Below are 14,851 nucleotides of genomic sequence, written 5' to 3'. Positions count from 1 at the left end.
CTGCACATGTTCCCACCGAGGCAGTCCCAGTAGCAGCCCGGCTGCTGCATGTCATGCCCGCTCCTGACCCAGCCCTGCTAGCTCAGAGCAGGCGCTTTTAACAGCTCTGGACGAAAGTCCTGAGGAGGCAAGTCGGCAGCAGGAGCCACCTGGAATTGATCAGGCCACGCCGGGCCCCAGCTCATCCCCTCCTGAATCTCCACCACCTGTTAGCCGGCTCCGTGAAAGGAGATGGCAGGAGATAAGAAACAGGAGAAGCAAAGCACGCATGAGGGGGAGGAGAGATCTAAGCCCGGCATACTAATGGGTTAACAAGACAGCACAGTATATCTGCAACCCTGGCCTTTTGGCAAACTGTGCTGGCAACGAACGATCCTCCTGGAACGTGACCGCGCTCTGCACCCTCGTGACTTCTGTGAGAACCCGCGTATTTCTGACCCGGCTTGGACCTTGGACTTCGGAACTCTGGACTGTGACTCTGCTCTGTGGACTTGTTTTGGTATTTCGGCTTCGTTCGTATCTATTCTCTCCGGTTACCAGACCCTCAGCATTCCTGTGTTTACGCTTCCTGCTTTATCCCTCGGCTCGGACTGATTTATGGTTTTGACTAATTGGACTGTTTGAGATAACTTCTGTGCTGCTACTTGAAAACCTCAGCCGGCTGCAAAAGTTCTGGCTGACTGCCGGGACGCTAGCAGCTGCCGTTTCCTACCCCAGGCTCGAGTCACGACACTGCATTTTGCACTAGCTGCAGTTTCCAGGTTCGGTACAGGGGCAGCCCCATGTAGAGGGCATTACAGTAGTCCAACCTCGAGGTGACCGTTGCGTGGATCACTGTTGCCAAATCGCCGCGCTCCAGGAAGGGGGCCAGCTGCCTCGCCCGTCTAAGGTGAAAAAAGGCGGACTTGGCAGTAGCTGCTATCTGGGCCTCCATTGTCAAGGGAGGCGCCAGTAGAACTCCCAAGCTGTTAACTGTGCGCACTGCTACCAGTTGCGCCCCGTCAAAAACTGGGAGAGAGACCCCATTCCCTAAACCGCCGAGACCCAGGCAAAGGACCTCTGTCTTCACTGGATTCAGTTTCAGCCCACTCAACTTAATCCAGTCTGCCACGGCTTGCAACGCTCGGTCCAGATTTTCCGGGGCATTGCCAGTCTTGTCACCCATCAATAGATAGAGCTCTGTGTCATCAACTGATGGCAACCCAGTCCATGTCTCCGGGCAATCTGGGCAAGGGGGCGCATAAAGATGTTGAATAGCATCGGAGAGAGAACTGCTCCCTGCGGCACCCCACAACTGAGTGAGTGTCTCTGGGACAGCTCTCCTCCAATTGCCACCCTTTGTCCCCGACCCTCAAGGAAAGAGGAAAGCCACTGTAAGGCTGACCCCTGAATCCCTGCGTCGGCAAGGCGGCGGGCCAGCAGCTGGTGATCGACCATATCGAACGCAGCCGATAGGTCTAACAGCAGCAAAACCGCCGCGCTGCCTCGATCCATGTGCCTCCGGAGATCGTCCATGAGAGCGACCAACCTTTTTGGCACCAGGGACCAGTTTTGTGGAAGACAAATTTTTCCACAGACCGGATTGGGTGGGGGGGAACGATGGTTTCAGGATGATACAATTGTGCATCTTATTTCTATTAGTTTGGTATAATGGTTAAGTATGCAGACGCTTTTCTGGGAGAACCAGGTTTGATTTCCCATTCCTCCACTTGCAATTGCTGGAATGGCCTTGGGTTAGCCATAGCTCCCCTGAGTTGTCCTTGAAAGAGCAGTTGCTGCTGAGCTGTGTCTCAGCTGTTTTTTGAGTTTTGCTGCTTTTTCCCCCTCTGTATTTTCCAGTTTAGGTCTATTGGACCCCCACTCCTCCACTTGCAGCTGCTGGAATGGCCTTGGGTCAGCCATAGCTCTCACAGAGTTGTCCTTGAAAGGGCAGCTTCTGGGAAAAGTCTCAGCCCTACTCACCTCACAGGGTGTCTGTTGTGGGGGAGGAAGGTAAAGGAGATTGTGAGCCACTCTGAGACTCTGAGATTCAAAGTGCAGGAGAGGATATAAATCCAATGTCATTGTCTTATTACTATATTGCAATATATAATGAAATAATTATGCAATTCAAGGCCCGTTTGCTAACAGGTCATGGACCGGCACCGGTCCATGGCCCGGAGGTTGGGGACCCCTGCCCTAATCAACTGGCTGTCATCTGCTTCTTTCTCCCCATATCCTGCTTCCTTCTGCATAACAGCTTGCTTTGCAAGGCTTGCTAAATTTGGATGAACGCATAGAGGGAATGCTTATTAAATCTGCCGATGATACTAAATTCGGAGGGGTTGCAAATACAGTAGAAGACAGAAACAGGATACAGGATGACCTTGGCAGGCTGGAAAACTGGGCTAAAACCAATAAAATGAATTTTAACAGGGATAAATGTAAAGTTCTGCATTTCGGTAGGAAAAATCCCATGCATAGTTATAGGATGGGGGAGACTTGTCTTAGCAGTAGTATGTGCGAAAAGGATCTAGGGGTCTTAGTGGATCATACGCTGAACATGAGTCAACTGTGTGATGCGGTGGCTAAAAAGGCAAACGCAACGTTGGGCTGTATGAACAGAAGTATAGTATCCAGATCACGTGATGTGATGGTACCGCTTTACTCTGTTCTGGTAAGACCTCACCTGGAATATTGTGCTCAGTTTTGGGCACCACATTTTGAGAAGGATGTAGACAAGCTGCAGCAGGTCCAGAGGAGGGCGATGAAGATGGTGAGGGGTCTGGAGACCAAGTCCTATGAGGAAACGTTGAAGGAGCTGGGACTGTTTCGTCTGGAGAGGAGGCGGCTGAGAGGTGATATGATCACCATCTTCAAGTACTTGAAGGGTTGTCATCTAGAGGATGGTGTGGAATTGTTTTCTGTGGCCCCAGAAGATAGGACCAGAACCAATGGGTTGAAATTAAATCAAAAGAGATTCCGGCTCAACATTAGGAAGAACTTCCTGACCGTTACAGCGCTTCCTCAGTGGAACAGGCTTCCTTGGGAGGTGGTGGGCTCTCCTTCCTTGGAGGTTTTTAAGCAGAGGCTGGAAGATCCTGTGAGTTTGGGGTAGGTATTTGTGGGTTTCCTGCATTGTGCAGGGGGTTGGTCTAGATGACCCTGGAGGTCCCTTCCAACTCTATGATTCTAAATTGCACAGGAGCTAGAGCAAAACCTCTATCTTCTCCATTAACTGAAGCTCCTCCCTTGCACACCAGAGCTACTGAGCCAAGCCTCTCTTCTTTCTATTGGCTGAGAATCCTCCCCACCCCCAGTCCCCAGGGGAAGGAAGGAAAGAGCCAGAGTTTCCTTGGCCCAGTTCCCTGAATCTCATTGGAGAAATACAAAGAAAGGATCTTTAAGACCAATGAATGCTAACGTTTTAAGCATGTTCTAAGTTTTTAAAAATATATATTTGTGTTTGTCTGTGTTCTTTATAAAATTTATATCTCTGCTACATAATCTTAAATAGGTACACACCTGGCCTGGCCTAACATGGCTTAGCCCAACCCGACTTGGCCCAGCCCAACAAGGTCTCATTTATGTCAGATCTGGCCCTCAAAACAAATGAGTTTGACACCCCTGTATTAGAGGCTATGAGCCATGGTGATGAAAGGGAACCTCCACATTCAGAAGCAGTGAGCCTCAGAATACTAGTGCTAGAAGACAACACTGGGGAAAGCCTCAGCCTTTATGCCTTGTTGCTGGCCTTCCAGAGTAACTTTCTGGCCACTGTGAGAGACAGGTTTGTGGACTAGAAGAACCACCGGTCAGATCTAGTAAGGCTCTTTTAGCTCTTCAGTTATGCACATAAATTCAAGTACAGGAAAACGTTGTGTTTCTGAAATATTTCCACAGGCTATATCAAAGAGTTCCCCAAGATGTCTATCTCTAAAGAACTCAGAGAACTCCATCTTTCTGCAATCAACTCAGCCAGGAATTTGGGAGTATGGCTCAATTCTTTGCTCTCCATGGACAAAGGCTGTGTTTTACCATCCATGCTGGGCCTGCCAACTGACTCCCTATCTATCTCAGGAGGACCTTGCCATTGTAATTCACTCGACAGTCACCTCAAGATTGGACTACTGTAACACATTCTACACAAGGCTACCCGTGAAGACATTTCAGAAGCTACAAGTGATCCAGAATGCAGCTATCAGATTGCTGACAGGAGTGTCCTGGTCAACACATATAATACCTATCTTACAGCAACCGCACTGGCTCCTGGTGCCCTAAATAACCTGAGACCCTCACATCTTTGGGATTGCCTCTTCCAGCATGATCCTCCCTGTCTTCTCCGATCCACCTTGACATTTATTGAAGGTCCATAATCCACAAATTGCCCACCTAGTTTTAATAAAGGTGAGTTCCTTCTCAGGTAGTGGCCCCTATCCAATGGAACCAGCTGCCCAAAGAGGTATGTGCCTTGCAGGACCTCACTAAGTTCCACAGGGCATGCAAGGCTGCTCTTTTTCAGGCAGACTTTGGGTGATTGTGATCCACCAGGCAGCTGGCATACTTCAGCTGTGTTTTTACCATCTGCACATCCTACCCTGCTTGACAGTGGATAGATTTTAATGGGGATAGATTTTTAACCATTTTATGATTTAAAGAGTATTTATTGTATCTTTGTATTGCTTTTATTGGTGTATTTTAAATAGTTAGCCACCCCAAGTTCAGTTCAAGGGAGAGGGAGCAGGATATAAATTTGATAGATAAAATAAAATAAAACCTGAATTATCCCTAAATAACTCACATGAAAGGTTGGGAACAGCTTTAGCACTAAAGTGGTATACTATCTCCTGTATATTAATATAGGGTAGGGTAAGTACCCAGTATAGGGATTGAGACACAATCTTTCCACTAAAGTGTCACAGCTTCCTAATGCCAAATTCCAGAACTACATCAGATCCTAGGACCTGACAGTAAGACAACAGATATTTAAAACAGATTTTAAAACCACAAGATAAAGTGCTCTCAAAGGCTAAACTAGCCTGTGTACACTTTAATTTCTATTCCAGCAAGACTGGCTTGCAAATAAAAGAAGACAGAAAAGTATACTTGTTAAAACAAAACTAGATTCCTGGTAGTAACACAGCATAAAAGACTGTTGAAACTCCTACATCCCAAGAAGAAGGGATGATAAATTAATTTAATAGTCCTTTCCATTTTTACAGCCACCTCTTTTAAAGGGGTACATTTACAAAAAATACAATTGCATTAGCAGTCAGTCTCTCTTTCACCTTATCACTGGAACTTTTCTGTTTTTTTCCATTCAAACATTAAAAATATTTCATAATTATTCAGTTGATTCTGTGACTACAAATATCCACAAAGCTACCTTATACTGAGTCAGGCTATTGATCTATCAAGGACAATACTGTCACACCCCATTTTTAATGGTACAGAATCTCAAAGAAAGTAGGCTCTTTCTCAAAGAAAGAGCATTTTATTTTTCCTCTTTCAGCATGGCTCCCACTATCCCAGCCTTATAGATAATTTATCAATAAATGGCTTCATGCCCTAAACAAATCCAAGAAGAACACAATTTGAAACAAGTATTCTTTGGGAAAGTGTCATTTTCTGTTCAAAGGTATCTTATATCACAGCTTCAAAGGAAATGGAATTAGATGGTTTAATACACTGATATGATATTCACATGAATGGGTATCTGGAAAGATAGCCATACTCTAAGACACCCGAATCTCTCAGATTTGGGTTGTGGTCTTTTTTCCCCTTGAAGATGCTTTGGTGAGAATTTTAGAACTGTTATTTTATTTTTTTTAAATTTGTGGTAGATAAGGATAAGGGATGACATGTATGATTTTCATTTTTAATTTTTACTGACATATGCCAGTGTTTTCTGTATCATCACTCCTTTTTATTTAATTTATTTCAGGAGCAACTAGACCATGATCAGACTGAAATTAAATAATCTTTAAAAATAACACAGTGATTTTGGATAGGATAGAAGGTTTTCATTTGACACCTGGAATAAACAAACTACTCACCTCTCTTTAGTCAGAGGACCAATTGCCTATCAAAGATTGATTGTTAGAGACAGTAATAGTACAGCCTTGTGGTTTAGAGATTAATGCATTGCTTTGGAACAGACAAAGAAACATTTGTTTTCATATCCCTGTTTTAAAAGTAACATTTTCTCTCAGAAGTTGAACTTCATAACAGTACTATTTATTCTGAAAGCAGCTTTATTGGTTTCAGAGGTCTTTCATATCGCCTACTACTTGATCCTTTAACCAGAGATGTCAGGGATTGAACCTGAGACCTTCACCAGGCAAAGCCAAGCCCTACTCAATAAAGTACAAATCATTTTTACATTAAGGTTCCTAAAAGTTTGATCGAAACATTTAAGAATTTAAGAGAAATCTAGTTACCTGCAAGAGTATGTAGGCTCGCCAACTTTAAAAACCCGGCCACAAAGATGTGAAGGTTTATTTGATTGTTCAAGTTTCTGAAACCCAAATGTAGGATCTTCACCACATAGGTACCATTCCATTGGACCTAAAAGAATATGTTGTGCAAGCATATCTTCTCTTTGTGGGGCTGGGTTAGGACCCCTGCAGTAAATTTTGGGAACATAACAGGCTAGATGTGTGTATATTTCTTTGGGAAGGTCAGAAGTTTGCAGCCATTTCTTAAAGAAAAAAAAATAAAAATACATTATTACCTGATTATATGTTTCATAGGTATTTCACATATCTTTTTAAAACGTAACAGTGGTGAACATATGTTCTTACAACATTTTTTAAAAAGGAACAAGAGGAGCGGCTCAGAAAACACAAATCCAAGGCCAGCTGTTTATGCATAGCTAGTTATCCAGTTGTCTGAATTTAAGCTGTTGTTCCAACATAGCTATTTTTTCAAAAAGCTTACAGAAGGCACATACAACTATCACCAAAAGAAATGCATAACCCTTGTTTGAATAGATGGTGCTTTCCTCAATTAACTTGTCCTGTCAAGAGACACAGCATCAAAAGGCTCTACTACTTTGAACAAGTTCCTCAGTAGAATTCTGCTAAAACACACACACACACACACACCCCTCTATGAGGTTTCAGCCAGGGTGAAGAGATGACTTTAGGGTTCTATAAAAGGTAACCAAAATGCATGGCTTTAAAAATCTTCTTTCCATTTCATTTACAGGAAAAAAAGAACGCCCAAGTGGGTTTTCAAGGCGTGTCAGCAACAAAAGTGTATAACTTCAGCATGCATGGCCCCAAATAACCCCATTTTGTCTTGATTGGTGTTTTTGTGGCATGTACACAATCACAGGAAAAGCTGAAGGGTAGTGCACAGTTGTAAACTAGCATGTAAAGAAATGAGAGGGGACAATGGGTTGAAGTGACGAAAGTGAAGACCAACAGATACTTTGTCAAAGGAGTTAAGTATCACCAAAAAATAAACTAGTATGAAAGTATTTGCTTCAAGCTTGGATCAAGTTCTGGGAATGAGAAAACCTAGTGAACCCATCATCTAATCACTGAAGTATCTTCCACAAAAATATCAGTTTTCTAGCAGTTTTGAGAATCTATTAACCAAATGAACTGTGAAAACTGATTACACAATTTTCCCTCTCCTTATTCTGTAAAGCCCGACTCTTCAAGCAAATCAGCAGCATCTTTAAAAAAAAAAAAGCTGCAGAAATCTCACCAGCAGCAATCTCACCAGTAGAAGACACTGAATGGCCACTTAAGTTTGTGTAGTGGTGTAGTGGAGAGCCAGTTTGGTGTAGTGGTTAAGTGTGCGGACTCTTATCTGGGAGAACCAGGTTTGATTCCCCACTCCTCCACTTGCACCTGCTAGCATGGCCTTGGGTCAGCCATAGCTCTGGCAGAGGTTGTCCTTGAAAGGGCAGCTGCTGTGAGAGCTCTCTCCAGCCCCACCCACCTCACAGGGTGTCTGTTGTGGGGGAGGAAGGTAAAGGAGATTGTGAGCCGCTCTGAGACTCTTTGGAGTGGAGGGCGGGATATAAATCCAATATCTTCTTCTTCTTCTTAAATGATACAGCTTAATTGCAGAGTACACAGATGTTTGCTTTATTGTGCCTCAGCGCAAAACATCAACTTTTAATTTAACCAATATTTGAGGAGATGCCTGGCAGGGTTTTTCTGAAGCAACTCTCCTTTTCTCACCCACTTCCTGACACCTCAAAGCTATGGTCATTGATTTGCTAAATCTAGCACTCATTTATTTTTGGTCAGCAGGAAACTGAGGATTTTTACATTTGGCAGTGAGGTCAGATGCTGAAGCTCAAATACTTTGGCCACCAAATGAGAAGGGAGCACTCACTGGAGAAGATCCTGATGCTGGGAAAGACAGAAGGCAAAAGAAGGGGACGGCAAAAGATGAGATGGCTGGACAGCGTTACTGATGTAACAAACACAAATCTGAGCAGACTTTGGAGGATGGTGAAAGACAGGAGGGCTTGGTGTAACTTTGCCCATGGAGTCACAAAGAGTCGGACTCGAATGTGTGACTGAACAACAAAAAGACCACTCAGAGGAAACGAAGAGATGAATAATAGTTTTATTCTTATTCCACTTGTGCACCAAATCCTAAATAGTACATTCAAAAAGTAAACATTTAAGAAATTCCTTGGAGGTTTATGGCATCAATCTGCTGCAAAATAATCTAGCAGAAAAACTGGAAGGTATGGATACACTAGTACTATTCATATACCGCAAAACTGAGCACACAGTTATAACACATCTAAAAACATGTTAATTTTATACGAAGTAGAACTCATGGCTTTTCCCCAAGGATCCTGGAAATGATAACTCTGTAAAAGTATTAAGAATTCTCTGCCAGACACTCATAGCTTCCCTCATGTTATCACACATTTCAAGGAAGGAGGACAGGCTTCAGAATAATGAGCTGGATCCAAACTAGCCACACCTGGGAATGGACAGTGGCTCAGTGGTAGAGCATCTGCTTGGTAAACAGAAGGTCCCAGGTTCAATCCCCGGCATCTCCAACTAAAAAGGATCCAGGCAAGTAGGTGTGAAAAACCTCAGCTTGAGACTCTAGAGAGCTGCTGCCAGTCTGAGTAGACAACATTGACTTTGATGGACCGAGGGTCTGATTCAGTATAAGGCAGCTTCATATGTTCATATGTTCACATGTTCACCATGAGCAGATGACAGTTCCTCTCTTGCGCATGGTATTGGGGGGGATATTTTTGCGAACGAAGTATTAAGTCTTATGTTTGCCAACTACATCAAACCTTGCATTTAACTTTCAAGAAATGTCTCAAACTCCTTAGGCCCCAGCCTGCAAATGACCACACATTTCAAAACCATCCACATCAAATGTCTACGCATATGGACAATCTGGAACTCCAGATACTACCAAACATATACCAATCTGAAATGCTTAAATATTACACTAACAACAGAATTCTGGTCATACCCTGTACCTGCCATCCTGTCTTCTAAAATCATATAAAGTCCACATCACTGAATCCTTAGTGTCTATTATAAATCAATCATTAACAGAGTACCTTTCACCCAGTCACTCAAAGAGGTAGCTATGTGCCCAATACTACCCCCCCATTCCTACAGAATAATAATGTAGCCACTTATCACCCTGTCCCTAATCTGCTCTTCACAAACAAAGTGATGAGAGTGCAGTAGCAGAAGAGCTCTAGTCCTTGTTCTTGAGACCAAGGGTCCCCAACTCTTGACTGGTACAGGTCAGTGGTTTGTTAGCAACCAGGCCACAGAGTAAGGCAGAGGCACCGCACCGCCCCTTTCACCCATCCAAGACCTGGGCGAATGAAAGAGGCAGCATGGCCTCACTCTGAGGCTGCCTCCCCTTACAGGGGAGCAACGCAGAGCAGCCCCATCACCCCTTTCGCCTGCCTGGGATCTGGGCAAACAAAATAGGCAGCATGGCCTCATTTCGAAGCACCACCTGTTTCATCTGCCCAGGTCCCGGGCTGGTGGAAGGGGCAGCATGGTAGTGACCTTCGCATACCCCTCATTTAAAAACTCCCATGAGGATGCAGCAAAAACCCCAGCAGCCCCTCCCCAGTGGTCTGTGGAAAAACTGTCTTCCACAAAACCAGTCCCTGGTGCCAAAAAGGTTGGGAGCCACTGCTCTAGACCTTCAACTGCTCTAGACCCTTTTCAGCCTGGGCTATGGGATGGAGATGGCCCTGCTAGCTTTCGCTGATGACTTCTGTCTAAATGTAGTCAAAGATCAAGCCTCCCTCTTGCTCCTATTGGATTTATCAGCTGCCTTTGAAGCAGTGAACCATGCCATCTTGTTGAGGTACCTGGAAATAAAAGTAGGCATCAGGGGTTGGGTACTGGACTGTTTCAAATCAATCCTCATGGACCAGACCCAAATATTTACTTTTGGAGACCAGTTTTCATTAGTGTGGGACCTATTCTATGGAGTCCCACACAATGCTCCCTCTAAGCTGAGTTAGTGTGAGCTAGCTCACAGTTTTTAGCCTCTGGCTCACATATTTTTGTCTTAGCTTAGGAAGGATAGTCCCAGAGCAAACTAATTGATGCAGCAGCCAAATCACTTGCTCACAACTTTAACGTCAGTAGCTCACAAAGTAGAAATTTTGCTTACAAGACTCCAAAGCTTAGAGGGAGTATTGCACAGGGTGCAATGCTATCCTCCATGTTATTCAATCTTTATGTAATATCCTTAGGATAAAACATTTGTAGTTTTAGGACTGGCTGTCATTAATATGCTGATGATACTCAGGTATATATATCCTTATCCAAATATCCTAGTGATGTGGTAGAAGTCCTAAACTGCTGCCTGGCAGCTGTGGTTAAATGGCTAAGAGTGAACAAATTGAAATTAAACCCTGGGAAGACAGAATTAATTTTGGTTGGGAAGGCAGAGGTCTTAGACAGCATTATGCTCTCCACTTTCAGTTGGATTAAACTGACTCATGCCAATTCAGTTAAAAGCCTCAGGGATGTAGTGGACACAACAGTATTGCTAGAGAAGCAAGTTCACATAGTCGCAAAAATGTTTTTTTTCCAACTTAACCTTGCTCAAAAAATGGCTCTTTATCTTGAGGAGGATGATCAGGTCACCTGGATACATGCCACGCTGAAATCAAGACTAGATTATTGCAATGCACTGTACATTGGTGCCTCCTAAAAATCCATTTGGAAACTCCAGGTGGTACGGAATGCCACAGCTCAGCTATTATCAGGATATAGATGGAGCACACATATTACTCCTATTATACAGTCACTCCACTATCTGCCAATCAGTTACTGAGCTCAATTTAATGTATTGGCTATTACATACAAACCTCCTCATGGCCTTGGACCCTCATATCTGCATAACCATCTCTCCTCCTATATTCTGCCATGACAGTTCAGCTGAACAAGGCCTCCTGCCAGTGCCAACCTGTGAACGGCCGTAATCAACAACTGCTGTACATGTGCCTTCTCTATTGGGGCCCCACCTTGTGGAATGGCATGCCTGAGCAGACTGGGAAGGCTCTCCTAGCTTTCTGAAACTATGGAAAACTGAATTATTCAAGAGGGCTTTTCTACATAGGCAACAGGGTAGCACTGAATAAATTATTGAGGTCTGTGGTCTGTACTACTGTGTCTTGTTGGCTGTAATTTGGATTGGATTGTGTCTTCTGCATCATCTAATGGGTCATGTTAACACTTAAGCCTTGCTTCAGTTCTGTTTTTAGACTTCTTGCTGGTAGTACAACCCAAATCCTAACACATTGTTTACTGAATGTCCCATCTTATTGATTGTATGGACTCACTCGAGGTTATCTGCCTTGAGTCCAAGACTATAAAGAATGTAACATCAGGACTGTTAACAACATTTGCATCATGCCTGTCTGCCCTTACAAGGGCCACCAACAGTGTTCCCTGTAAGTTGAGTTAGTGTGAGCTAGCTCACAATTTTTAGCCTTCAGTTCACAGATTTTTGTCTTAGCTCAGGAAGGATGGCTCCAGAGCAAACTAATTTATGCAGTAGCTCACAACTTTAATGCCAGTAAGCTCATAAAGGAGAATTTTTGCTCACAAGACCACACAGTTTAGAGGGAGTATTGGCCACCAAGGCAGCTAGCAGTTCAAAACACACATGCTAAAACCATTAAAATCAACCCATGCCCATATATACATCATTAAAATAGTTTTAAAAAATTAAAATACATACAAAATATAAAAACAGTGGTTATGAAGGAAAACCTTGTTAGAACACTGCATATTGCTTCCAACTTCTAATTTTACCTTAAAACAAGAAAGGATATTGATTTTAAACACCCCATAAAACCTACAAATAGTTAGCCTGTAAATGTATATACTCTTGAAGCTTGCAGAAATTTTTTTACCAAGTCATGCTTGTGTCACATGACTACTGTCTGAATGGTGCATCTGGGAACAAGTTTCAATGGTAGAGGCAATCTTCCTGGGGGCTAAGAACAGTTATATACAAATAAGAGCTAAACCCTGCCTCATAGAGCAGGTCACAAGAACAAACACTAATGAGATAATCAACTTCATAACTTTAAAAGAAAACACCGAGGTCAGATTAAGAGACAAATGGAAGAATATTCCCCAAGGGGACAAAAGCAGTGCACTTGAGCAATCTGCCACAAGACTGACATTTATATATTTTATTGAATTTTTTTTAAATATACAAGTTAATATCAATATTAATATTCATATACAATTAATTAAACTTATGGAATCAGGTTATAAACAAGGATACTTACATGCATACAATAAAATATCAATTAAGGATTTTAAGTTATAAAGATGTATCTAGATATGTAGACCATTTTCTATTCAAGGAGAGAGGTCAAGATGAAAACAAAATTAAAATTAAGGCAATAATTCCTGTATCAAAATACAGTCAATCTAATTGAACCCATATTATCATTAAACTATTAATTATGCATTGCTATGAATTCTTAACTGCCTAAACATTCTCTATGCAAACTATTACAGGTTGTTCCAAAATTTACTATTGGGTAATTAGGTGCGATCCACGACTAGCACAGTAAAAGGAAAAGGTAGAAAAGAGAGAAATAAAAAAGTGTTAGTAAAAAAAAAGAAAAAACACAACTGAGGAAAAATATTAAAAGCTTATAAGTAGAGAAGATCAAGATATTCTGGTTTGTGTGGTTGAATGTCATTTGCTGTAATAAACTCAATAAAAGGAAACTATTTCTGTGAATTTCGAGTTATTGTCTGAGTTTGAATGTTGGATATGATCTGTAATTTTTTTCTAGTATGAATCTGCCACAAGACTGAACCATAAATTCAATGGCCTAAAAAGCAATGTTTACATAAAGATTCAGCTGCCTGTGATTAAGGGGTGAAAATGGAGACTGGCATTCCTGCTGAAATCTTAAGAGCCAGAACAGTATATTCTAAATGTACAATGGAAATCATACTTTAGATATAAAGACTGGTACCCAAGTCCCCTACTAACACAATTTAAAAACTAAACAAAAAGCAGATACACAAACTGTACCACTTAGGATCAATTTCTACTAGACTGAATATTAAACAAATCAAAAAGATGGATGCTATCACTCTGAGTCCTTGCAGTCATCAAGTGTGTTCCTGAAATCTGTCCCTGTAGCATGTGATCAACTCTACTGCAAAAGATGCTTTATTAAAAGACCTCTTGCCCTTCGGGTCCATGTCCACTTTGTTAACTTGTGAAGGCTAACAGTGCAGCTTTCTTGACAGTTCCATATTTGTTCTAAAACAATAGATGTGGCCCTCTGCAACAAGGACAAAGCCTGCCCACGCACACAAACGAAGAGGACCCTTTGAGACTCACTATTGTATTGCGGTTTGGCCTCTGGCGTGCAACAGCCTACTTCATCAGATGAAGCCAGTAGATCTCTCACTGATAACTCCTTCCCCCAAGGGAACACACTGCCGGCACACTCACAAAGGATTCTGGCACTATACCAAACAGTGACCAAGCTTTTCCTAAAACGCAAAAGCAAGTTCTTCTCTAGCTATACGCAACCTAAGCCAACAGTTCCCAACTGTTTGCTTTGCAGGCCTTAACTCTCGGATGTGCTTGATCTCATTCCTTGCCAATACGTATGTATTGCCTTTCCTCATCTACTTTTGCCACGGTCCCCATGCCCTCACAGCCCCCACCGGCCGTCTGGCGATCACCTGGTGCCCTTCTGGTTGCTGCTAGAGCATTTCCCTTGACATCCCCTCGCAACAGCCCGGCTCCCGTGGGCACCTTTCCTACGCACCTGCCTGCCTGCCTGCCAACAGGCCTGGTTCGTCCCCTGCTCCTCTGCCCCCCGCCTTTCGCTTTAGCCCCGGTCTACGAGACCTTGCCCTCCGTCTTTTTTCATCCAGGCTTTCACCGTCCTCGGCCCACAATCCCCCCTTCTGCGCCAAGCGACGTTTACCGTCCTTTGAGAAATGACGAGACTCACCAGGGCAGTCCCCTCCGCCGAACATTCCAGCAAGCTCCTGTCAATGCCCTGAACCTCCGTCTCCAAGTCCGACGCCATCTTCCTCCTTTCCTTCCTCCCCCTCCGTCGTCAAGTAAATGACACCCGGAACCGGACTCTCTACCAGGAGAACTGGCTTCCGCTTGACGGCCCTCCCTTCAACCCCGCCTCCGCTCAATCGGCCCCAGCCTTTCCGACTGCCCTCGATTCTCCTCCCCATTGGCAAAAACGCCATTTAGGATTGCGCGAAGTATAATGGGAGTTGTAGTTTTTTTTTGCTGACACGCGCTGAAGCAGAAGACTCTGCGCCCTTCAGCGAAGTGACGTGTCATTGTTTGTGCTCGCCCCTCCAAATCAGGGAGT

At 43.4% G+C, this 14,851-nt stretch overlaps 1 protein-coding gene across 3 annotated transcripts in view; it reads right to left on the bottom strand.

Annotated features, from left to right (window-relative positions):
* The window catches only part of UBR2 (ubiquitin protein ligase E3 component n-recognin 2), a 93,287-nt gene extending 78,682 nt beyond the window's left edge, over positions 1-14,605 (bottom strand). For 2 of the 3 annotated variants that reach the window (XR_009555838.1, XM_060247392.1), the window contains exons 1-2: positions 14,471-14,590; positions 6,420-6,679 (exon numbers count right to left, since the gene is read on the bottom strand). Coding sequence is in view for 2 of the 3 variants with exons in the window: in XM_060247392.1 (XP_060103375.1) it covers positions 6,420-6,679; positions 14,471-14,548 (338 nt within the window). In the remaining variant the exon portion in view is untranslated. Of the gene's footprint in view, positions 1-6,419; positions 6,680-14,470 lie in introns of all 3 variants that reach the window. The other variant, XM_060247400.1, reaches the window with a different exon arrangement.
* Positions 14,606-14,851: the final 246 nt, after the last annotated feature.

The sequence above is a fragment of the Heteronotia binoei genome, chromosome 1, assembly GCF_032191835.1.
Source record: "Heteronotia binoei isolate CCM8104 ecotype False Entrance Well chromosome 1, APGP_CSIRO_Hbin_v1, whole genome shotgun sequence".
Taxonomy (NCBI): Eukaryota; Metazoa; Chordata; class Lepidosauria; order Squamata; family Gekkonidae; genus Heteronotia; species Heteronotia binoei.
Note: the sequence above shows the minus strand (reverse complement) of the source record. Positions and strands in the feature narration are given on the sequence as shown.